General features: G+C 41.2%; 1 protein-coding gene across 1 annotated transcript; it reads left to right on the top strand.

The window, feature by feature from the left end:
* On the top strand, positions 1-19,743 carry fuca2 (alpha-L-fucosidase 2). Its single transcript, XM_034195421.1, has 7 exons — positions 1-258; positions 5,416-5,603; positions 5,830-6,166; positions 6,250-6,460; positions 14,830-15,020; positions 15,128-15,236; positions 17,562-19,743. The coding sequence occupies exons 1-7, from the start codon at positions 65-67 to the stop codon at positions 17,697-17,699; spliced, it is 1,368 nt and encodes a 455-aa protein (XP_034051312.1). The 5' UTR covers positions 1-64; the 3' UTR covers positions 17,700-19,743.
* The last annotated feature ends 5,786 nt before the right edge of the window (positions 19,744-25,529 follow it).

The raw sequence follows: 25,529 nt of genomic DNA, 5'->3' as shown, positions 1-25,529 counted from the left end.
CATGTGATGTCCGGCTAATCCGGACGGGACGTTTGGAAGCTCAGACGGTGATCTCTGAGCAGTCATGGCAGGTTTATTTTTAAAGGAGGCGGTTTGTGTGTTTTTGTTGCTGATCGGCGGCAGCAGCGGAAGATACGACCCGACGTGGGCGTCTCTGGACACCAGACCTCTGCCCGCGTGGTACGATCAGGCAAAGTTTGGAATCTTCATCCACTGGGGAGTTTTCTCTGTGCCAAGCTTCGGGGACGAGTGGTTCTGGTAAGATTTATGTCTATAAGCCAAGGAAGTCCTGAATGAATTGGATTTATTTGTCATTACTGATTTATTAATAAAATTAACCTTCCGGAATGGTTAGGGTTAGGGGAGGGGAGACACTTAGTTATGGTTATGGTTAGAGTTAGGTGTAAAAAAACGTATCACGAAAATGGGGCGCTTTTCGTGATGGGAGCACGAAAAACAAACTCGTGAGACTGAGCTGACGTCACGCACTTGGGTCAACCTTTGGCCAAAACCACATTTTATATTATTTTAGATTTTAGGAGCAGCAGAGAATTTCTGTTATATTAAGTAAAATGGGCATATAAAGTTTATGGTAGTTGCCAGCTGGTTTAACTGGTGTTGATCAGTCTTAATAACTCTGTGGGTATCATGTGACACTTTGTACTGTCATGTCATAACCAGGTATTATGATCCACGAGCCAGTGTTTTCAAATTTACGTCAAGACTGGCAGGCAGCATCTTGTACTTCAATAACCAGCAGCATTCATAATAGGGGAGTGATCATGTGTGAAAGAATGTGGAATTACTGGTTTGCTCACTTAGATTACGGGCATACTACCACATAGAGCAGGGGTGGGCGATCATGTGCCATGAAGGGCCGAGACACTGCAGGTTTTCCTTACTACCAATCACCTCAGCAGGTGATTTCATTGATGATCAGGTGTTTAGAAGCTCATCAGCAACCCACCTGCTGAGGTGATTGGTTGCAAGGAAAACCTGCAGTGTCTCAGCCCTTGCTGCCCACCCCTGACATAGAGGCATTGACACATATAGATCCACAGTAATCCCCCTACTATAGCGGAACAGATATGTGGAGGAATCGTGACTTTGACTATGAAAGCGTGAAATTTAGCACAGTGTTCGAGCATGCTCTGAAGATAATTTTTGGCTATGGGGCATTGCAGAGGCAACCATTTTCCAAGATGGCCGCCATGCATTGTTGTTTTATTAGCAGTTCAGGTTCTAGACCACCAAGAGTCTTGATCCCGGTGCCTAATCTTACATTTTTTATGTTGAGGAATGTAGTGGTACTATTTATATCCCCAAGCGATGATGGTTGGGGATATGGTTGGTTATGGTTTTTAGTGGACTGCCACCATGTCCGCCACTGCAGATTTTTCACATTAGCGTGTTAACTCCAAGAGCTTTCATCGGATTCTTTTCAAATTATCTGGAAACATTCATGGCCCCCTGAGGATGAAGTCTGTTGATTTTGGTGACCCTAGCACCTTCCCTCTAGCGCCACCATTAGAACAAACGTTTGAATTAGGATTAGTGTATCTTTAAATCTTTCATCTAAATCAATAAAATTTAATGTTTTTTTTAATGACAGCAAAAAGAAAGAGGCCACACAGCTACAGTGAATGCTGAAATGCAGTGCTAGCTCTGAAAACACAACTGCAGTGGCATAGTGACAATAAAAATGAGGTCACAGTTATAGTTAAATGCAATGTAAGGGCCCTGTCCCACTGGCGTTTAGGAGGATTTGCGTATGGATTGCGCACAAAATTGGCCCATATTCGCCAAACATCCGCAGTATCCGTGTAACATGCCTGTATGAGTCGGCCGTCATCCGAACCACGTCAGCATGGTCACATGGAAGAGTTCAAGCCTTCTGACACTTGCACGATTTTGATCCGTGCACTTGCATGCACTCTGCCGTGCAGGAGAGTAAGCTTGTCTCAAACTCGTTGTAAACCGTTGTAAACTGTGCACGGTTTCATGCAAGTGTTCAAAGAAAATTTTGAAATGTTCAAAATCTCCATTACGCATTAATAACGCGAGCTTCACATGAACATTGCGCAAACAATTAAAAAACTCTGCATGTGAATTTGAGTTTGCATCAGTGCACACAATGCCGCTCATCTGAACGATTATATTGAGATGTTAAATCTATCATTTACATAATTTTACAGCTACTCATAAGAAGGAAAGAACATGCAACTGTTTTACCAAGCCATTACAATGTAAATATTACAAATACATTTTAGATGGTTCCAATACGTTCTCCACCTCAGCAGACAAGAGCGAGAGAGAGGAAAAAAAAGAGTGAGAGAGAGAAAAAAAGTCCAGCTGAAACAGTCCTCTGTGATTCAATTAGAGGTGTTTTCAACAGCCAACTCTGACAGAAAATGATTAAACACAAAATAATTATTTTTTATTAGCAGCATCCAGTGTAGTAAAGTGCAGTGTCCAGTGGAACAAAGCCCAGCCTCTAGCTGGGAACACAGCGGGTGAGATTGTCACAACAAAGGGCGTGCAAGTGCTCGAAACAAAGTCGTACAGGTGTCAGGGCACCTTTAGCTGCAACAGGCCAGTCAAGGTCAGCTGAAAGCATCAGCTGAAACCACCAGGAAGGTATGTCAGCTGCCAGCATAGTCACATGGAAGAGTTCAGGCAAGCACCAAAAACTGAGATCGGTATCGGACCCAAACCAACTGAATACCGATGTTTTGACCAGTCAGTTTGAAATATGCTGCGTATGTACTTACAGTCCCTTCATAAATGCTTGCTACTCAGCTAAATTGCTGATATTAGCCAAACATGTTAGCTAGCTAGCTTGCTTAATAATGAATATTAATAAACATAGTGCTCGTATAAATGCATTTAATTTTAAACTTTCACATGTTCATTTTTGAGTATTGAGAAAAAAACCGCTCATACGTTTCTTGCAGTAATCAAATCTGTGCCAACAAATCTGAAGAGAATAGTGGATGACCAAAAGCTGCTGCAGGTCAGACTATTTTTAGAGCTCCCTCTACTGGATAATTCTTGTAAACAACAATTAATGAAACACTGAAACTATCTTATTTGTCACATTTCGAAAACGTATAATATCACCATTATTACATATTTTAATGGTTTTACAATTATTTAATTTCCTGAATGCTAGCCATATGTTGTGACATAGATGCTAGCATGTTGTAAATAGTACTACTGCATTCCTCATCCTTGAATATGTAGGATTAGCCACCAAAATCAAGAGACTTGATGGCCTAGAGCGTGAGCAACTGAAAAAAAACAAAAAACAACCCATGGCAGCCATCTTGGAAAATGGCCGCCTCTGCGATGCCCTATAGCCAAAAATTATCTGGTTGGTATGCTCTAACTTGGTGCCAAATTTCATGCTTTTATAGTCAAAGTCACAATTCACCTCAAATATTGTGCATATTTGCTCCACTACTGTTTTCTTGTCAAACTAATCCATCTAGAGTTTTTTAGTTGCAACTCGAACTGAAACACCAAAAATATCAGCATAGCTTAAAGTTATAATAAGAACTTTTGTGTACCAAGGTACTCATCTGTAGGAAAATTTAAAATGCCTTTATTATAATATAATAATAGTTATAATATTGTAATTTATTATAGTTAGATATAATATTATAATGATAAAATCAAGTACTTCAGTGTGTTTTGGCAACAGGACTTCGTCAGGAAGAGAACAAACAATTGAATCATGTCAGGTTTTAATATTACATGAGTTTAGCAGCAGATGCAGATATTTAACTGACCAATTGGCCAATGGCAGCCACAATCAGTGTTGAATTTTGTCAACAAAAATCAGACAGCCAGCAGGGGGCCTTATCCCCAAGCCAAGAAAGTCAAAGTCCATTAACACAATGACACATTGATATAATGATACATTAAATATCCCACCTGACAAACACAATTCATACACTTAAGTATAAAATACATGTACCACTAACAGTCTTTGTAGGAAATGACTAAATTCTAGATCTTCATTAAGACCTGGGTAATAGGTCACCCTCCCAAAACTCTCTCACAGATTTAATACTTTTATCCTATTGCCTGTTCGTATGGAATATGTTATACGTATGATCACTATCTATAGTTCTCAGAATAGAATGGTCGCTGTAGCTTTTCTTTAAAATGCCGAGCCATTGGATAGTTCTTATTGCATACTTATGCTCAGACACTATCCTGCAGCTGACATTTATTTCTGTCAACATAAAACACATTGCAATGAGGACATTACAATTTGTAAATTGCAGAAATCATATAGTTAATAATAGTTAACTTGACTAATAGTTTTATTTTGTAGATTTTATCTCCATGTACATCCTGAAAACTTTTACATTTTACATTAGAGCAGTGATTATGCTGACCACACTAATAACTGACACAAGGTTTGTCTGGTAGCCAGGTATTTTTGGGGGGCTGCTGGGAAATAACTACGAGGTCTGTCCATAAAGTATCGTACCTTTTTATTTTTTTCAAAAACTATATGGATTTCATTCATATGTTTTTACGTCAGACATGCTTGAACCCTCGTGCGCATGCGTGAGTTTTTCCACGCCTGTCGGTGACGTCATTCGCCTGTGAGCACGCCTTGTGGAAGGAGTGGTCCCGCCCCCCTCGTCGGATTTTCATTGTCTGGAAATGGCGGAATGAAAAGGACTTTTTTTCCATCAGAATTTTTTCAGAAGCTGTTAGAGACTGGCACCTGGAAACCATTCGAAAAATTTATCTGGCTTTCAGTGAAAATTTTACGGGCTTCACAGAGAATAAGGACTTTAACTACAGGTTTAAGGACCCCTTTAAAGGACTGTCGGTGCGCCGCGCTGCGAGCTGCGACGATGCGGCACAAACCACTGGATCATTTCTAAGCTGATGGCTCTGTGGATACGAGACCGTCGTGTGCTCTTTCTCTGGTTATCACAAGACCTGGACATCAGCCATTTTCCGGCAGATTTCACTTTTAACAAGAGATTTTGTCATGGAAAGCCGCGCGGAGGCTTCGCGCGTCACGACCGATTCGCTGATGAAGCGAGACAAAGGAACACCTCCGTTTCGGAGTGTTAGAGGACAAGTTGGGACATGTCTATCTCGGCTTTCAGTGCTTACCAGTCGAGTGAGTATAAAAGAACTTGTGGAGAGCTGGACATACAAGCTCGTACATACAGCTTGTACATACAAGCCTGTCACTCACAATAGGTGAACAGTTAAAGCTAGAGATAAGGTCCAAATTTTAAGAGTGATTTTGTGTTGCCTGAAGGATACTGAACAATTTGAGGTTGCGTGTCCCTCTTCGAAGTCGTGGGTATTTTTTTGGTCCTGATGCTGCTCCTCCTTTTTGTCTTCCATGGTCTGTAATGACCTTGTTTTCTGTTGCAGGTGGTTCTGGCAGGGGGAAAAACAAAAGGCATATGTCGACTTTATGCAGAAGAATTATCATCCTGACTTTACGTATCCAGATTTTGCGCCACAGTTCACTGCAGAGTTTTTTGACCCCAAACAATGGACCGACATCTTTGCCTCATCGGGAGCAAAGTACATTGTCTTGACCACAAAACATCACGAAGGTACATTTCATACATACATACATACAGTTTATAATTTGTTTAGTCTACAAAGGCATCATCGAAAAATTGTGTTGAATTTACTGAGTTATAAAGCTAATTGTCATATGTGAAGAACTGAGTGCAGCTTTTTGACTTGAAAAAGACCTGATTAATTAATTAATTAACAAAATAATCAAGTTGCTTTTTTGTGTACATAATGTAATACGTTATTTTCTATATTTCACAGGGTTCACACTTTGGGGCTCTTCAGTCTCCTGGAACTGGAATGCAGTAGATGTTGGACCCAGGAGAGACCTGGTGGATGAACTGGCGACTGCCATCCGTGCCAACAGTGATCTGCATTTTGGAGTTTACCACTCTCTTTTTGAGTGGTTTAACCCAATTTACAGAATTGACGCAAACAATAAATTCAAAACAAATTACTTTCCGACCGCGAAATCCCTGCCTGAGCTTTACGAGCTCGTCGTTAAGTACAAACCAGATGTGATCTGGTCTGATGGGGACAACGGACCTGATACGTACTGGAACAGCACTGGGTTCTTAGCTTGGCTTTATAACGACAGGTACAAACTTAATTTCAGCATTCAGCTGATTTTCTTCACACATAATTTGAAACGGAGTGAAATGTGTGCTTTGTCATCCACAGTCCGGTGCGAGACACGGTGGTAACAAATGATCGTTGGGGGTTTGGTTGCATGTGCACCCACGGCGGTTTTTACACCTGTTCTGATCGGTACCAGCCTGGACACCTGCTCAAACACAAATGGGAAAACTGCATGACCATCGACTCCAAATCGTGGGGCTACAGACGTGAAGCTGTTCTAAGAGATTACCTCACCATTGAGGATCTCGTAGGGGTGAGAGTAAAATAATAGTCACCTGTATGCCCTCCTTCACCATATCCATAAACCTCTTCTATGGCCATCTTCTTTTCCCTGCTGGCTCTGTCCTCAGCATCTTTTCCCTGATATACCCCACATCACTCTTCTGCACTCACCCACACAATCTCATCTCACTCACTTTGTCTTGAAATCGTTCGACCGTCATAGTCGCTCAGTTGTGCTTATTCCTTACTCTGTCCATGTTAGTCCCACCCAAGGAAAGTGTAACATGATCAGCTCCGTCACCTCAAGACCTATGTCCTGCTTTCTCCGTCTTATTTTCTTTGGTCTTCAGCTACTCAAAGAACTACCTCCACCTTCTCAACACACTCCTTGCTCATCAGAGCATTTCCATCTTCATACTTTATCACGTGAATCTGTTGCACATGTTTTCCTGCTCAGTCCTTCTGTCTGGCCATTTGGTACAAAGCCTTATTGTTCAGCTTTCATGTAAAGTGTACTATATACTCTTCGTTTGTTTTTGCCACGTCTGTCTGACCACTGCAGTTCTGTTTCACCAAACTCTTCCTCCTTTTACTTCCCCCTGCTTCTTCATTCCACTGTCTCCTTGTTTTCCTTCCTCTATCCAGATGTCACACCCAGTACCTTCCTATCTTCCTCACCGCTTTCGCTGTGTACAGTCTCAAATCTCTTTCAGGTTGTACCTCGTGTACTAGACCTAGTGCACCTTCCTGTGTTCTTACATGTCACTTGTGCACTTCCTTCTTCTTAAAATACACATTCAACACAGCCATTTCCCTCTTTTTCCCAAAATCCACTACCATCTGTCCTTTCACATACTCATACATACCCATCACCAGTACTCCCTTCCCCAACAGGCCCAGTGAAGTCTGCTTCAATCACCACTATTTCTTCATTAGGTACATCTCTACCACTTCTTCAAACTCACTCCAAATATCTTTTGTCTCCTCAAGCCCTGGTCTCACCAACTAATAAAGCCATGACTAATGAGCTACGTATGGATTTGTCAAAAAATTTCAGTAATTATTCGAATAATGAGCCATGTAAATGAACATTGCGCAAACAGTGAAACAACACTGCAAGTGAGTGCGAGTGATTACATAAGCGCACACAGCCCAGCTCATCTGATCGATTAAAAAGAGATGTTAAATCTATCATAAACATACTTTTACAGCTGCTCATGAGAAGGAATGAACATGCAACTGTGTTACCAAGCCATTACAATATGAACATTACAAATAATTACCTTTTAGGCTGTTTCAAATACCTTCTCCACCTCATGTAGCGCAGGAGAGAGAGAGAGAGAGAGAGAGGAAAAAGTGGCAGCTGGAACGGTCCTCTGTGATTCCTCAAGTGACTACAGGTGTTTTCAACAGCCAAACTCTGAGTGAAAATAATTAATCCCCTACAAAATAATTAATTTATATACATCGTCCAGCGCACAAAGCAGGTGGGATTGTCATGATGAAGTGCGCAAGAGTGCAGTGCAAAAATAGCCTGTTCAAAACAGCCTGTCCTGTCCTCGTAGCTGCCAGGTACTTGGATAATGAGCTTCTAACAGCCTTGTACTCACCACTAACATTCCTCTAACATCCTCGTCTGTCCTTGACATACCCCGTACACAAACTGCCCCACACTTTTTTCTAAATTTTCAACTTTTCAAAATTAGTGCCACGCTCAGAGATAAGCCTTGTTAGCCGAATATTCTGCCTCTCAGAGACGGTTTTCTGTTTCATGTTTGTGGAAAGATATAAAAAAATATTTCATCAGTTCTATCTGCTGTGACCAGAACCTGTGAAATTTTTAGCAACATTTACACTGAAAGAACACTTGTGTTTTCATTCTATAAGTATTTTGTCCAATAAATTCAACAAATTTGGTGACTGGTAGATGCTCACAGGATTTCTTAAGGCTTTTGTTTGTTTATAACCATCATACAGGCTCCACAGCCTGTCTAGTGGATTTTTATTTTATTTTTTTTTGGCTCTGTTGTCGTGCGTTGCCTGTGCTGCTCCACAGCCTGTCCAGTGGATTTTTATTTTATTTTTTACCACTGTTGTCGTGCGTTACTTGTGCTGCTTCATGGCCTGTCTGGTGCCTTAACTAAAGCACTCCTTCTGCTGAATCACCTCTAAATTATTTATACATTGTTCACTTTGCGTGTTTTTAGGAATCCGCTAGGTTGCGTAGCTGCTGGCTCTTAGCCGATTTAGCATGGCGGCTTCTCCTGTCTCTCCCGCACTTTTCTGCTCTGGGTGTGAAATGTTTAGTTGTTCCTCGGCCTCCTTTAGCAGTAATGGTACTTGTAATAAGTGCAGCTTATTCGTAGCTTTGGAGGCCAGGCTGGGCAAATTGGAGACTCGGCTCCGCACCGTGGAAAATTCTGCAGCTAGCCAGGCCCCTGTGGTCGGTGCGGACCAAGGTAGCTTGGCCGCCGTTGGTTCCCCCCTGGCAGATCCCGGGCAGTCGGGAAGGCAGGCTGACTGGGTGACTGTGAGGAGGAAACGTGGCCCTAGACAGAAGCCCCGTGTACACCGCCAACCCGTTCACATCTCTAACCGTTTTTCCCCACTCGACGATACACTCGCCGAGGATCAAACTCTGGTTATTGGTGACTCTGTTTTGAGAAATGTGAAGTTAGCGACACCAGCAACCATAGTCAATTGTCTTCCGGGGGCCAGAGCAGGCGACATCGAAGGACATTTGAAACTGCTGGCTAAGGCTAAGCGTAAATTTGGTAAGATTGTAATTCACGTCGGCAGTAATGACACTCGGTTACGCCAATCGGAGGTCACTAAAATTAACATTAAATCGGTGTGTAACTTTGCAAAAACAATGTCGGACTCTGTTGTCTTCTCTGGGCCCCTCCCCAATCGGACCGGGAGTGACATGTTTAGCCGCATGTTCTCCTTGAATTGCTGGCTGTCTGAGTGGTGTCCAAAAAATGAGGTGGGCTTCATAGATAATTGGCAAAGCTTCTGGGGAAAACCTGGTCTTGTTAGGAGAGACGGCATCCATCCCATTTTAGATGGAGCAGCGCTCATTTCTAGAAATCTGGCCAATTTTCTTGGATCCTCTAAACTGTGACTGTCTAGCGTTGGGACCAGGAGGCAGAGCTGTGGTCTTATACACCTCTCTGCAGCTTCTCTCCCCCTGCCATCCCCTTATTACCCCATCCCCGTAGAGACGGTGCCTGCTCCCAGACCACCAATAACCAGCAAAAATCTATTAAAGCAAAAAAATTCAAAAAGAAAAAATAATATAGCACCTTCAACTGCACCACAGACTAAAACAGTTAAATGTGGTCTATTAAACATTAGGTCTCTCTCTTCTAAGTCCCTGTTGGTAAATGATATAATAATTGATCAACGTATAGATGTATTCTGCCTAACAGAAACCTGGTTACAGCAGGATGAATATGTTAGTTTAAATGAGTCAACACCCCCGAGTCACACTAACTGTCAGAATGCTCGTAGTACGGGCCGGGGCGGAGGATTAGCAGCAATCTTCCATTCCAGCTTATTAATTAATCAAAAACCTAGACAGAGCTTTAATTCATTTGAAAGCTTGTCTCTTAGTCTTTTCCATCCAAATTGGAAGTCCCAAAAAACAGTTTTATTTGTTATTATCTATCGTCCACCTGGTCGTTACTGTGAGTTTCTCTGTGAATTTTCAGACCTTCTGTCTGACTTAGTGCTTAGCTCAGATAAGATACTTATAGTGGGCGATTTTAACATCCACACAGATGCTGAGAATGACAGCCTCAACACTGCATTTAATCTATTATTAGACTCTATTGGCTTTGCTCAAAAAGTAAATGAGTCCACCCACCACTTTAATCATATCTTAGATCTTGTTTTGACTTATGGTATGGAAATAGAAGACTTAACAGTATTCCCTGAAAACTCCCTTCTGTCTGATCATTTTTTAATAACATTTACATTTACCCTGATGGACTACCCTGCAGTGGGGAATAAGTTTCATTACACTAGAAGTCTTTCAGAAAGCGCTGTAACTAGGTTTAAGGATATGATTCCTTCTTTATGTTCTCTAATGTCATATACCAACACAGAGCAGAGTAGCTACCTAAACTCTGTAAGGGAGTTAGAGTATCTCGTCAATGGTTTACATCCTCATTGAAGACAACTTTGGATGCTGTAGCTCCTCTGAAAAAGAGAGCTTTAAATCAGAAGTGTCTGACTCCGTGGTATAACTCACAAACTCGTAGCTTAAAGCAGATAACCCGTAAGTTGGAGAGGAAATGGCGTCTCACTAATTTAGAAGATCTTCACTTAGCCTGGAAAAAGAGTTTGTTGCTCTATAAAAAAGCCCTCCGTAAAGCTAGGACATCTTTCTACTCATCACTAATTGAAGAAAATAAGAACAACCCCAGGTTTCTTTTCAGCACTGTAGCCAGGCTGACAAAGAGTCAGAGCTCTATTGAGCTGAGTATTCCATTAACTTTAACTAGTAATGACTTCATGACTTTCTTTGCTAACAAAATTTTGACTATTAGAGAAAAAATTACTCATAATCATCCCAAAGATGTATCGTTATCTTTGGCTGCTTTCAGTGATGCCGGTATTTGGTTAGACTCTTTCTCTCCGATTGTTCTGTCTGAGTTATTTTCATTAGTTACTTCATCCAAACCATCAACATGTTTATTAGACCCTATTCCTGCCAGGCTGCTCAAGGAAGTCCTACCATTATTTAATGCTTCAATCTTAAATATGATCAACTTATCTTTGTTAGTTGGCTATGTACCACAGGCTTTTAAGGTGGCAGTAATTAAACCATTACTTAAAAAGCCATCACTTGACCCAGCTATCTTAGCTAATTATAGGCCAATCTCCAACCTTCCTTTTCTCTCAAAGATTCTTGAGAGGGTAGTTGTAAAACAGCTAACTGATCACCTGCAGAGGAATGGTCTATTTGAAGAGGTTCAGTCAGGTTTTAGAATTCATCATAGTACAGAAACAGCATTAGTGAAGGTTACAAATGATCTTCTTATGGCTTCGGACAGTGGACTTATCTCTGTGCTTGTTCTGTTGGACCTCAGTGCTGCTTTTGATACTGTTGACCATAAAATTTTATTACAGAGATTAGAGCATGTCATAGGTATTAAGGGCACTGCGCTGCGGTGGTTTGAATCATATTTGTCTAATAGATTACAGTTTGTTCATGTAAATGGGGAATCTTCTTCACAGACTAAAGTTAATTATGGAGTTCCACAAGGTTCTGTGCTAGGACCAATTTTATTCACTTTATACATGCTTCCCTTAGGCAGTATTATTAGACGGTATTGCTTAAATTTCATTGTTACGCAGATGATACCCAGCTTTATCTATCCATGAAACCAGAGGACACACACCAATTAGCTAAACTGCAGGATTGTCTTACAGACATAAAGACATGGATGACCTCTAATTTCCTGCTTTTAAACTCAGATAAAACTGAAGTTATTGTACTTGGCCCCACAAATCTTAGAAGCATGGTCTCTAACCAGATCTTTACTCTGGATGGCATTTCCCTGACCTCTAGTAATACTGTGAGAAATCTTGGAGTCATTTTTGATCAGGATATGTCATTCAAAGCGCATATTAAACAAATATGTAGGACTGCCTTTTTGCATTTACGCAATATCTCTAATATCAGAAAGGTCTTGTCTCAGAGTGATGCTGAAAAACTAATTCATGCATTTATTTCCTCTAGGCTGGACTATTGTAATTCATTATTATCAGGTTGTCCTAAAAGTTCCCTAAAAAGCCTTCAGTTAATTCAAAATGCTGCAGCTAGAGTACTGACGGGGACTAGCAGGAGAGAGCATATCTCACCCGTGTTGGCCTCTCTTCATTGGCTTCCTGTTAATTCTAGAATAGAATTTAAAATTCTTCTTCTTACTTATAAGGTTTTGAATAATCAGGTCCCATCTTATCTTAGGGACCTCGTAGTACCATATTACCCCATTAGAGCGCCTCGCTCTCAGACTGCAGGCTTACTTGTAGTTCCTAGGGTTTGTAAGAGTAGAATGGGAGGCAGAGCCTTCAGCTTTCAGGCTCCTCTCCTGTGGAACCAGCTCCCAATTCAGATCAGGGAGACAGATACCCTCTCTACTTTTAAGATTAGGCTTAAAACTTTCCTTTTCGCTAAGGCTTATAGTTAGGGCTGGATCAGGTGACCCTGGACTATCCCTTGGTTATGCTGCTTTAGACGTAGACTGTGGGGGGGTTCCCATGATGCAGTGTTTCTTTCTCTTTTTGCTCTGTATGCATCACTCCGCATTTAATCATTAGTGATCGATCTCTGCCCCCTTCCACAGCATGTCTTTTTCCTGGTTCTTTCCCTCAGCCCCAACCAGTCTCAGCAGAAGACTGCCCCTCCCTGAGCCTGGTTCTGCTGGAGGTTTCTTCCTGTTAAAAGGGAGTTTTTCCTTCCCACTGTAGCCAAGTGCTTGCTCACAGGGGGTCGTTTGACCGTTGGGGTTTTTCATAATTATTGTATGGCCTTGCCTTACAATATAAAGCGCCTTGGGGCAACTGTTTGTTGTGATTTGGCGCTATATAAAAAAAAGTTGATTGATTGATTGATCATGCTAATATTAAAATTGATGCGGTAATGGTTTATTAATACTACAACCCCTGGCAAAAATTATGGAATCACTGGCCTCGGAGGATGTTCATTCAGTTGTTTAATTTTGTAGAAAAAAAGCAGATCACAGACATGACACAAAACTAAAGTCATTTCAAATGGCAACTTTCTGGCTTTAAGAAACACTATAAGAAATCAGGAAAAAAAATTGTGGCAGTCAGTAACGGTTACTTTTTTAGACCAAGCAGAGGGAAAAAAATATGGACTCACTCAATTCTAAGGAAAAAATTATGGAATCACCCTGTAACTTTTCATCCCCAAAACTAACACCTGCATCAAATCAGATCTGCTCGTTAGTCTGCATCTAAAAAGGAGTGATCACACCTTGGAGAGCTGTTACACCAAGTGGACTGACATGAATCATGGCTCCAACACGAGAGATGTCAATTGAAACAAAGGAGAGGATTATCAAACTCTTAAAAGAGGGTAAATCATCATGCAATGTTGCAAAAGATGTTGGTTGTTCACAGTCAGCTGTGTCTAAACTCTGGACCAAATACAAACAACATGGGAAGGTTGTTAAAGGCAAACATACTGGTTGACCAAGAAAGATATCAAAGCGTCAAGACAGAAAACTTAAAGCAATATGTCTCAAAAATCAAAAATGCACAACAAAACAAATGAGGAACGAATGGGAGGAAACTGGAGTCAACGTCTGTGACCGAACTGTAAGAAACCGCCTAAAGGAAATGGGATTTACATACAGAAAAGCTAAACGAAAGCCATCATTAACACCTAAACAGAAAAAAACAAGGTTACAGTGGGCTAAGGAAAAGCAATCGTGGACTGTGGATGACTGGATGAAAGTCATATTCAGTGATGAATCTCGAATCTGCATTGGGCAAGGTGATGATGCTGGAACTTTTGTTTGGTGCCGTTCCAGTGAGATTTGTAAAGATGACTGCCTGAAGAGAACATGTAAATTTCCACAGTCATTAATGATATGGGGCTCCATGTCAGGTAAAGGCACTGGGGAGATGGCTGTCATTACATCATCAATAAATGCACAAGTTTACGTTGATATTTTGGACACTTTTCTTATCCCATCAATTGAAACGATGTTTGGGGATGATGAAATCATTTTTCAAGATGATAATGCATCTTGCCATAGAGCAAAAACTGTGAAAACATTCCTTGCAAAAAGACACATAGGGTCAATGTCATGGCCTGCAAATAGTCTGGATCTTAATCCAATTGAAAATCTTTGGTGGAAGTTGAAGAAAATGGTCCATGACAAGGCTCCAACCTGCAAAGCTGATCTGGCAACAGCAATCAGAGAAAGTTGGAGCCAGATTGATGAAGAGTACTGTTTGTCACTCATTCAGTCCATGCCTCAGAGACTGCAAGCTGTTATAAAAGCCAGTGGTGGTGCAACAAAATACTAGTGATGTGTTGGAGCGTTCTTTTGTTTTTCATGATTCCATAATTTTTTCCTCAGAATTGAGTGATTCCATATTTTTTTTCCTCTGCTTGGTCTAAAAAAGTAACCGTTACTGACTGCCACAATTTTTTTTCCTGATTTCTTATAGTGTTTCTTAAAACCAGAAAGTTGCCATTTGAAATGACTTTAGTTTTGTGTCATGTCTGTGATCTGCTTTTTTTCTACAAAATTAAACAACTGAATGAACATCCTCCGAGGCCAGTGATTCCATAATTTTTGCCAGGGGTTGTAATTATGTACTCATTGCACCTTTGACCCTGACTGGATGTTTCAGACGTTGGTGGAGACGGTGTCTTGTGGAGGAAACCTGCTCATGAATGTCGGCCCCACACGTGATGGAAAGATAGTCCCAATCTTTGAGGAGCGTTTGAGGCAGATGGGCCAGTGGCTGAAGGTCAATGGCGAGGCCATCTACAACACTACAGCATGGCGGGCTCAAAAGGACAGTGTCACTCCCAAAATCTGGTACCATCTCATTTGTTTGTGACTTCTATTAGTTTGCATTCATTTCCATCACCAAACTGCTGAGCCTTTCCCAAAACATGACTCTGTCTACTGTGTATCTTCTGTAGGTATACTGCTAGACCTCAAGAAAAGTCCATCTTTGCCATTTTACTTGAGTGGCCCAAAAATGGAACTGTGATTCTGCATGAACCAGTGGTCAGCCAAGAAAAGACTCAGGTAAACATCACTTAGGGCCTCTTCACACATAGTGTGAAGTTTGGACGGCGTTTGGACGAAAATGGCAAAACACCACAAAACGGTTCAAAATTAGTGCACCACGAACCATCACGCCGACGGGCAGGCGTGCACGAACCCGGTGCGAGAGTTCATGCACGCGCCGGTGTATTCCGGGCAGGAACACACAGTGCCAGCTGCGGCACATCGCGCCACTTATGTGGAGGAAATATAAAAAACCAGCCGGTACCTGTGGGGCCACATCGTGCCGCTCATATGAAAAAAAAAAAAAGCAAAAAAAAAAAACACGACCCACTGGATGCGAACTCGTGCTGTCCAAAAGCTCTGTTTGCCAGTCAGAGACTTTACCACTGAGCTACAGAGCTGCTTTGAAAGCTGCGGGAATCTGTCTCATATCGGGAAGGATATGGAAGTATTACAAAATCAAATCAATTTTATTTATATAGCGCCAAATCACAACAAACAGTTGCCCCAAGGCACTTTATATTGTAAGGCAAAAGCCATACAATAATTACAGAAAAACCCCAACGGTCAAACGACCCCCTATGAGCAAGCACTTGGCGACAGTGGGAAGGAAAAACTCCCTTTTAACAGGAAGGAACCTCCAGCAGAACCAGGCTCAGGGAGGGGCAGTCTTCTGCTGGGACTGGTTGGGGCTGAGGGGAGATAATCACGAAAAAGACATGCAGTGGAAGAGAGCAGAGCTCAATCACCAATGATTAAAAGCAGAGTGGTGCATACAGAGCAAAAAGAGGTGAATAAAAAGAAACACTGGGTGCGTCATGGGAAACCCCCCAGCAGTCTAAGTCTATAGCAGCATAATTAAGGGATGGTTCAGGGTCACCCGATCCAGCTAAAAAAATGTAAATCACACACCATATAAAAACACCGCATTTATCAAGCGAGCAATACAAATATGATCTGTCTGTTCCTCTGTAAATGACCCATGGTCACAGACATACAGTCATGAAATGACGTGAATGAGAAGCAGTTCGCTCTTCTCATTCATGTCCACATCTACTGGCGCGTCTCCAGTGGGCTGCGTGCGCGTGTCTTGTGGACGATGCGCCGCAGGACACCACGTCATGTGGAACAGAACTCATGTGGGTGACGTGACAGTCAGATCGCCTGCTGCATGTTCTGATCTGACGGTCTGTTTAAGCCTGGGAACAGCCTGTCCATGGTGGCTACGTGGTTAGTGTTGTTGCTTCACAGCAGGAAGATCATGAGGTTGCTTCTGGTCCTTTCTGTGTGGAGTTTGTATTTTCTCCTCGTGTCTGTGTGGGTTTCCTCCGGGCAGTCTGGTTTTCTCCCACTATCAAAAACATGCTTATTTAGGGTTTGCTCCTTCTCTGCCTGTGACCAAAGCAGCATCTCTACATCTGGAGATGTTCACCGGACTGTGGCTACCCCATATCTATGTACATCAAAGGCCCATCTTCTTCTTCTTTAGACAAGGAAGGGATGGAAGGCCTAGGCAGCTCTGTTGCCATCTTCCTGGTGAAAGTCACTGAGCTAGTCCAAAAAGCGTGAGATTGATAGACGGATCGGCGCTGCATCTGAGGTCCTGCGGACATGCTACTGTTCTGTTGTGGTGAAGAAATAGCAAAGCCAGATATATATATATATATATATATATATATATATATATATATATATATATATATATATATATATATGTATGTATGTATGTATGTATGTTGTGAGAAGGAATGGAAACATTACAAAGTGGTAAATGGTTTAGCATCCCAACTTTTTTTTTTAATGTGTTGCAGGTCTTAAATGCATATATATACTAACAAATGCAATGATGTTGACTGGGGGGGGGGGGGGGGGGGATGAAATATCTTGGTATTTAGTAAATGTAAGGATCACTGTGTTTAGTTGTTGTTGTTGGTTTATTTTTTATTTTTTTAAATTTGCATTTTCCGTACCGTCCCAACTTATTTTTGATTTGGGGTTGTAAAACACACAACTGGTTGAAATAAAGGTATTTGTTGCTGATAAGACATTACTTCTTCATAGTCTATCTACAGAACTTGCAAACAACCTGCATTATCACATTATACTTACAGATTTCAACTAGTTATTGAGCAACGGTCCACCTATCAGCAAGGAAAGCAATGATAGGCTAGACTTTAATGAAAGGCTCAATATGCTGGCGGGTTTGTGTAGCACCACTCGAATTTCCAATAATTATCTTTGCATCTTGGAAAAAATAATACATTTCTTTACTGGTTCTTCGTAGAACACTTACCTGTTTCCCCCTCTCATGTGAACTTTGTTCATTGTTTTTTTCTATAAAAGGTGTCGCTCCTCGGTTACGGGCCTGTGAAGTGGCAGTCTGTAAATCCTACCGGATTGCAGGTTGTTCTGTCATCGCTGTCCTTCAGCCAGATGCCGTGTCAGTGGGCCTGGACCCTGAAGCTGACCGGCGCCGCTTAATGGGGAATCCAGAATGGAGGAAGAGATGAAGCAGAAAGCTGTGTGAACAACCTGATCCATCTCCTGTTGGCACCTGAACGTCTGAGGAGGTGGTTCAAGTGGGTGTAACAAATGCTTAAATTATTTTATTATTAAAGGGATTTTTAACAACAACAAGAAAAGTGTAATCTTGCAGGGAATCAAATATTTGCACATCACAGTTTTGGTATTGAGTCGCTTTTTAATCATTTTGTGTCCGGTGGATTTTGGGGTTTGTAAATGTTGTAAACTTGCATTAAGTCTGATTGTACTTAGTTTATAATCAATGTATGCTGTTTTTAAAGTACACACAGCAGTTTTACATACTTTTTACTATTAAAATTGTCATTCTGGTTACAACCAAATGAAATACAGACAAATAACTAAGACTGTATGACAAAACAATATGTATCTTTCAGATGTTAAAAATGTTTTTTTGGTATAGGCTATGCTGGGCACAGTGTTTAGCCTAGGTGGAGTTTTGTAACTATTTTTAACAATATTGCTCTATACATGTTAGCCTGCTCGTCAAACACAGATGATGCTAATGTCTAAGAGGAACATTTTATATGCACAAATTTATCTCCTGAGGTCAAGAAAATGTGACAGTTGTATTAAAATGAGAGCAATAAGGTATATCTCTATATTTATTATTTTGTCTACCAAATGACAGTGGCATTTAGATTTATTTCCCCACCTCATCAGGTCTTTGTGATGCCATAAAACAACAATGTTGACAATAAAAGGGAAAAACTGAGGTATGGCTGGGCCACAAACAAAATGTTTTCAGTGTCACATTTGATATGGTGGATGTTATTGGATAGTACTGACTTTTATTTTATTGTTTAATTTCTGATCAGGAACTCTTGTGGCTGATGTCAGCCTTGTTGGTCACAATGTGTTTTCTTCAGTAATATGTGAATCCTCTATTGTTAATCAAGGCATTCCTCAGGTGTCAATCCTTGGCCTACTGTTGTTTTAGTCAGCCAGTGTCTTTCACTATGAGATTGATCATGTTTTGGTGACTGTATGATTCAGCATAGTGATGCAGTTAAAAACGTGAGTGTGATGTTTGATCACCTTCTTTATCAAAGAGGTGACAAGGATTGCCATTTTTTAATTTGCAAAAGCTTGCAAAGATTAGACGACTTTAGTTTACAACTGAGTTTGTAATGTGTTTTGGACTTGCACTTAAAATACCAGAAGTCTTCAAAAAATTGAGAATGCAGCTGCTCGAATGTTGGCTGGGCCTATGTAATAAATTTGACCAGATTACCGCGACGTTACGTCTCTTCACACAAGAACAGAATATAAGGTTCTGCTGTTTACATTTTAAATACTGAATGCTTGTGCGCCCTCTTATCCATGTTGGTGTAGTCATATATCAGGTGCCTTGTGACCTCAGGGTTCCACCCTGCTGTGTATTCCTAAATTTAAAAAGAAGGCAGCAGGTGGTGGAGCATTTGCATATTGTGCCCCAATTTTGTGAAACCACAGGCAGAAGACAGGCAATCAAGTTCTGTGTCCACTTCCACGCCCAGATCCAAAATATACTTATTTTTTACTTTTTCTAATCATTGAATGTGTGTGGTTCAAAATTTTTGTTTTAAAATTTTAATTGTTTATCTGTTGTGATTGTTTTATGTGTGTGAATTTGTAGTGATTTTTACTTTTTTGGCATCTACCATAGTGTAAAGTGCTTTGATGTCTATGAAAGCACAGCACTTGATGAACAGTTGCTGTTATTGATATTATCATTATTAGAACTCATTAAGGAATCTCAAAATCCACCAACTACTTTGAGATAATCTGCCCTTAACCAAATGGAATCATGAAAAAAGTGCAAACGGTTGATGTTCCGTTCGAACCAGAGGTTTAACTGGATATTAAATGTTCAATTCAGGATTTCTGAATGAATCGGTTTTTAGTATATTTGTTGTTTTGTGTATGGAGTCTTTTGTACTGATCGGGATTCTTTGTTAAATATCTGCAAAAATGTTTTAATAAAGTCAAGGAATTGAACAAATATTTAAAAATCTATTGTTTTCTATGTAAGTAAAATAGCAATTTTTGGACTATGAGGCCGATTTCAGAAAGCAGGTTCAACAAACTGAGTGCAAAAGCAAATTTTGGGGTACTAGTGCAGCAGATAACTGAAACAGTCCTTCAAATGGTGACACAAGTACCAAATTCGGCACAAATACTCAGACATTACTCTTTTGAAAAAAACCAACTGGCCACTTGACTTTTCAATAGTTGACCAGGTAGGGGTCAATCGAGGAATTACACATGGATCAAAAAAATAAATAAATAAATACACCAGTCATATTGAAAAAAATACCACATTATTTGCCTGATCATAAAGATTCCAAAAAGATATAGTTTGGACTGTCTATTACTGAATATTATGGAGGTATGTGGTAAAACATTAAGAATGGTGACAAAGGTCAATTTCAGTTTGAACAAGGGTCAAAAGTTAGAGTTATTCCAATTTTGGTAAAAAGTGATACAAATTATTGGTTGAACACATAGGGTTTAAAAAAAAGAATAGTTCTGATAGCGTTGAATTATTATGCCAACACTGTTTGTCCTTTACTTCTGCAAAGTACAGGTCAAACAGTGTTGGCGTCCATTGGATTCTCTGACATGTGGCATATGTTACCCTGTAACGTGATAACTAAGCGTGACACATGGTGCAAACTAATCCTTTTTAAAACCCTATTAACCAATAATTTACACCACTTATTACCAAAACTGAAGCAACTTTAAGTTTTGATTCCTGTACAAACTGAAATGAACTGTGTCACCATTCTTGCTGTTTTTACCCCATAACTCCATAACATTCAGTCATAGTCCAGACTATACCTTCTTGGAATTTTTATGTTCAGACAAATGTGGTATAGTTTTCAATATGATTGGAACATTTTTAAATTTTGACCCCTGTGTAATTCATCAATTGTAATACTAGGCTGCCTACTGAAAATTCAAGTGGCCAGTCTGTTTTTCAAAAGAGTGATGTCTAAGGAGTACTTGTACCAACTTTGGTGCATCACCAAGTCACACATTCAGTTGCATAACAATGAGTCATCTGAAGCGGTTTTCATTTACTATTTCACGATTGAAGTAAATGCATTTCATGCCGTGTTTTGTGTATTTTTAAATCGTGAATCTGACATTTTAAAACAACCCAAAGTGAATATATAAGGTAATAACCTCCATTTACATGTGTTTAAAATTCTTAGCAGGTTGTGGCCAAGTCATTAGTGTACTTGGTTTCAGTGTGGAAGGTTCCTGGTTCAAACCCGCCACATTTCTCCATATAATGTGGAGTTGTGTCCATCCTGTCTGCCAGTTCAACATAAAGCTCTACCTCCAATCTGCTGTGGCAACCCCTAGTGGAAAAACAAGGGAGCACCTGCAGGGACTTAGTTTATGTGTGTTTAAAATTAGAATCTTAATTTCCCCATAAAAGACTTTTCAATTTTGTGACTTGAGTTCATCCTTGATCTCAAAAATGTGGGTGTATTAGTAAGATGGATGTGTTGATACTTCGTGTTGTAAAGTGGTTGACCTATATTTTACTCACACATCAAGTCAAACTGCATTGTTCAGTCATGTTGCTGTTCATCATGTGAGCTTCAGCCACTTCCCGTCATATGATGTCCAAACAGCTGAACATGACAGTGTCATAAATATGCTCTGTTGTGAAATAATTGTCATGCAACCTTGCAAAAGCTGCACTGTCTGTACCAAAAGCTGCAGCGAGCCAGTGGTATGTGTCATGCCATTAAATGGAGTGTCCACACCAGCAATAATAAAACAGTCTGTTTTAAGGACAGGATGTTCTAACACCCACAGTTCAATCTGAACAAGCAGTTTTGAAGAGGTGGACAAATGTACAGACCCAGAATGTTGCAAATCACAAGTTTTTATTTCCAAAGTTAAAAAAAAAATGTTCATTCACAAGTCCATTAAAACAGAGAGTCTTGTAAAGTGCTCAACTAAGGGGCTGAATGTTATTTGAGGGAGAAGAAAATGGAGGAGGTAGGGTCTGCCTGCTGTGCAGCAGGTAACCACGGCCCAATGTCCCGGGGTTTTCCTCCTCCTGGGCGATGCCCGGAAGCTCCGTTCAGCACCTGACCTTGGGTGAACACAGCAAAACGGAGAATGAGATGCTGCTTATTCCTGCTCCTTATAAAAGGTGTGTTCTCAGGACTAATTGTGCTCACCTGTGTGGCTCCAGAAACACACCCGCTGCAAACCCCACGAACACTGCAAACAACTGCAAACACTCCTTTTGTATTGCACTAGATTTTTTTTTTAATTGTTTGCTTATTTATTTAATGATTTGTTTGTATGTTTGGGCAGCAAGGAAGCTTCTGGTTTGACCTCACTGTCATTGCATGCCTGATTTCCACAGACAGCATGAGATCCATTTTTAGCATTAGCCTTGTCTGGGTATCACTTGACATTTTGTTCTGATATATTGAAATGTTGCACCTGTCATATAACCAGGTATTATGATCCACGAGCCAACTGTTTCCAAATCGAGGTCAAGACCGGCAGGCAGCGTCTTGTACTTCAGTAACTAGCAGCATTCATAATAGGGGCTTTTAAAATAATTCAAGCAATAGTTGAACATGTTACCCAATACCAGGGTTTTCACCAAGACTTTTTCACAACATGGGGGGAACTTAGCGGGGCATAGCCGTGTGACGAACGTTACAGGTACAACTATTGTAGGAGGGTCCAGGGGCATCCCCCCAAGAAAACCCTTTGAAACACGCATTTTGAGGGCCACTTTGTGTTGCTAACTGGGACATTAAATAACGTGCGACATGTTCTTTATGGCCCCTTCACACAAAACACAACGTTGGGCAAAAGAAGCAGAAACGAAGAAAATCTGCAAACAAAAAACGAAATGGGGAACTGCGAAACATTACATCTGCTGTCAGGAGGGACACACGGTCTAACAGGCGTGCACGATACAGCGGCGACGGTTTTGTGCATGCCCAATTGCCCATGAGCATACGCGAAACAGTGCGAGCACCTGGAACACATGGCACCACATCGCGCCGCTGTTGTGGAGGAAAAAAAAAAACACACACCAAAAACAAAAAAACACCTCAATTTCTAATATTTGATCCCTCATCGAGCGGACAATACAAGTATGATCCTTCTGTTCCTCTGTATGTGACCCATGGTCACAGGCGTACAGTCATGAAAGCAGTGCACTCTTATGTCCACATCTGCTGGCCCAGTGTGTCCAGCTGGCCCAGCGTGTCCAGCACGTCATGTGGACCAGAGCTGACGTGACACAGCCAGCCGATGTGTGGCTGCTCCAGCCCGTTGCAAAGGCGATATATGTTTTTCAGTATTTCTACGTGAGGACAGCAAGCATACACACGCACCTTATGGTGGACAGTTGTAAGGTCATGTCCTTCATAACACAGTACATATTCTCCAGCTGTGACTTGTGTGTCCAGAGATCTCAACAGCAGCAGCTGTTTGCGGCAACGCCCACCTTTTTGATCAGCGCACAGAGCAAAGGGTCACTCTCTGTTTCTGTTTATTTTATCTATTTGTTATGTAATTATGTATGTTGTTATTTTTGTATTTATTTATATGCTTGTCTTGACTGTGTTCTGGTTTTTTAGTTTAACACGTCATGTGCATTGAGCCGTCATTTCCAGCTGTCAGTGAGTGCCTGGTCGGTGATCAGCTGAGAGGTGCCTTGCCGTGCTGTGTGCGCTCAGACATGGCTGGCCGGGCCCCATGTGCTCTTGTCTGTACATACTTATCAGCATGTCATGCAAGTGTGCCCCCACTCAACACACATGTGGCGTGCAGGGGGGAGGTGGGGAGCACGGCACACACGCAGACCACATGTGTTGAGGGGGCAGACATTGCTTGACATATGTGTTGCTTTGTTAGGGCACACTCGTGGGGCACTTACACAATTTTCACAGACAGCTTGAATGTGGTCATCTGCACTCTACTCTTGTGCTGGGAGCACAGATAGCCCCGCCTTTTCTAAGTGTCCAGCGAGAGGCATTGATGTTCTTGTGTGGCACCTGGAATTTGGCCGACACCTGCCTAGAGGGGGGTCGAACGGGTACTCTGTGTCTTTCAGCCACTGGGGTGTGCGAATGGTTGTGGTGACAGCTGTACAGAGCATTTGCGGTGGCTCCAATTTTTCACGAGTGGCATGCAATTCCTCCTTCTTGCGCCAGTCGGCATCACTTGTGTTATGTGTGAAGGGGCCTTTAAGAAAGAAAAATAAAACAAACAACAAAAAAAACAAAACAGAAAAGCCCCTCTATGCTGGTTAAATCACTGCATAGGGGATCCAAATCACAGCATAGAGGCCCCCTATGCTCAACTGTGAAAAACCCTGAATACTTATATTGTTCAAAAGTTGATCACATCATCTCTTCCATATCAAGTAAATAAGATGCTCGCATTCTTAGTTTTGGAATGATCATATCTGAGAGAAAGTGGATTTACTGGCTTGCTCACTCACATGACAGCATACAATCACAAAGAGGCATTGGCACACCTAGATCCACAGCAATCCCTCTGTCTGTGTTCTTGTCAAAGTAGTCTGTCTGGAGTTTTATAGTTGCAACTCAAGCTGAATTACCACTGACATGCAGTTCCTGTTTTAAGATGGAAATCTGATTAAATCTGACCAACCAGACAACAAGTGTAACAACACCATCGACTGAAGTCTGGACTAACTCACAAATTTGAATTTCCAGTTTCAGAGCAGGTGACACTCATGTATGAGTTAAATTAATCTTGAGTGAAGCGCACGCACGAGGAAATAAAAGCCTTAATAATAAAAACACAGAAAGCATGATTCACCATGGCAACAGGAGAAAAATCTCAATTCAGCTATGCAGAATATCAGTATATCTATCAATTTCAATTTATTTTCATTTCTATAGCACCAAATCACAACAAAGTTGCCTCAAGGCACTTAACACAAGTAAGGTCTAACCTTACCAACCCCAAGAGCAAGTACACAGGCGACAGTGGTAAGGAAAAACTCCCTCTGATGATGTGAGGAAGAAACCTCAAACAGACCAGACTCAAAGGGGTGACCCTCTGCTTGGGCTGTGCTTCAGACACAATTGACAAAACAATTTACAAAACGAATATACAGGAAATTTTGCTGGTGCACAGGACAGGAGGTTTGCAGAAACAGACACCACACCCATCTCTGGATGGAGCCGCACCTCAAACAGAGAAAAAAACAATCAGGCATCGGAAAGACAACAAATACAGTATAATTTGTTAGCAGTAAGCAACAAGAAAAACAGAAGAAATATTAAGGTGACTGCCGGCCACTAGCCCTAAGCTTCAGTAAAAGACCCAGAATTTAGATAAAGTTGAGGCCGCGGCCCGCTCCGTTTCCTAATAAAATGAATTTAAAAGGGTAAAAAGCGTAATAACATACTATGCCAAATATAAGTGCATCTTAGGTCTGGACTTGAAAGTCTCTACAGAATCTGACTGTTTTATTGATGCAGGGAGATCATTCCACAAAACAGGGGCACGATAACAGAGAGCTCTGTGACCCGCAGACTTTTTAATCACCCTAGGGACACACAGTAGTCCTGCACCCTGAGAACGCAGAGCCCAGGCTGGTACGGAGGGTTTAATTAGGTCAGCTAGGTAGGGAGGTGCCAGTAGGTGAACAATGTTTTGGTTAGTAGCAGAACCTTAAAATCTGATCTCACAGGGACATGAAGCCAGTGAAGAGATGCCAAAATGGGTGTAATGTGGTCAAACTTTCTGCTTCCTGTC

Source organism: Thalassophryne amazonica, chromosome 19 (assembly GCF_902500255.1).
Source record: "Thalassophryne amazonica chromosome 19, fThaAma1.1, whole genome shotgun sequence".
Taxonomy (NCBI): Eukaryota; Metazoa; Chordata; class Actinopteri; order Batrachoidiformes; family Batrachoididae; genus Thalassophryne; species Thalassophryne amazonica.
The sequence above is the reverse complement of the archived record's forward strand: the minus strand, read 5'-3'. Positions and strand labels throughout refer to the sequence as shown.

What these genes read in the sequence shown, in the direction of transcription:
- fuca2 (XM_034195421.1), top strand. Translation starts at nt 65, where the DNA reads ATGGCAGGTTTATTTTTAAAGGAGGCGGTTTGTGTGTTTTTGTTGCTG. An exon ending in CCATTGAGGATCTCGTAGGG is followed by an intron (nt 6,461 to 14,829) that starts GTGAGAGTAAAA and finishes TGGATGTTTCAG; the next exon opens with ACGTTGGTGGAGACGGTGTC. An exon ending in TCAGCCAAGAAAAGACTCAG is followed by an intron (nt 15,237 to 17,561) that starts GTAAACATCACT and finishes TTTCTATAAAAG; the next exon opens with GTGTCGCTCCTCGGTTACGG.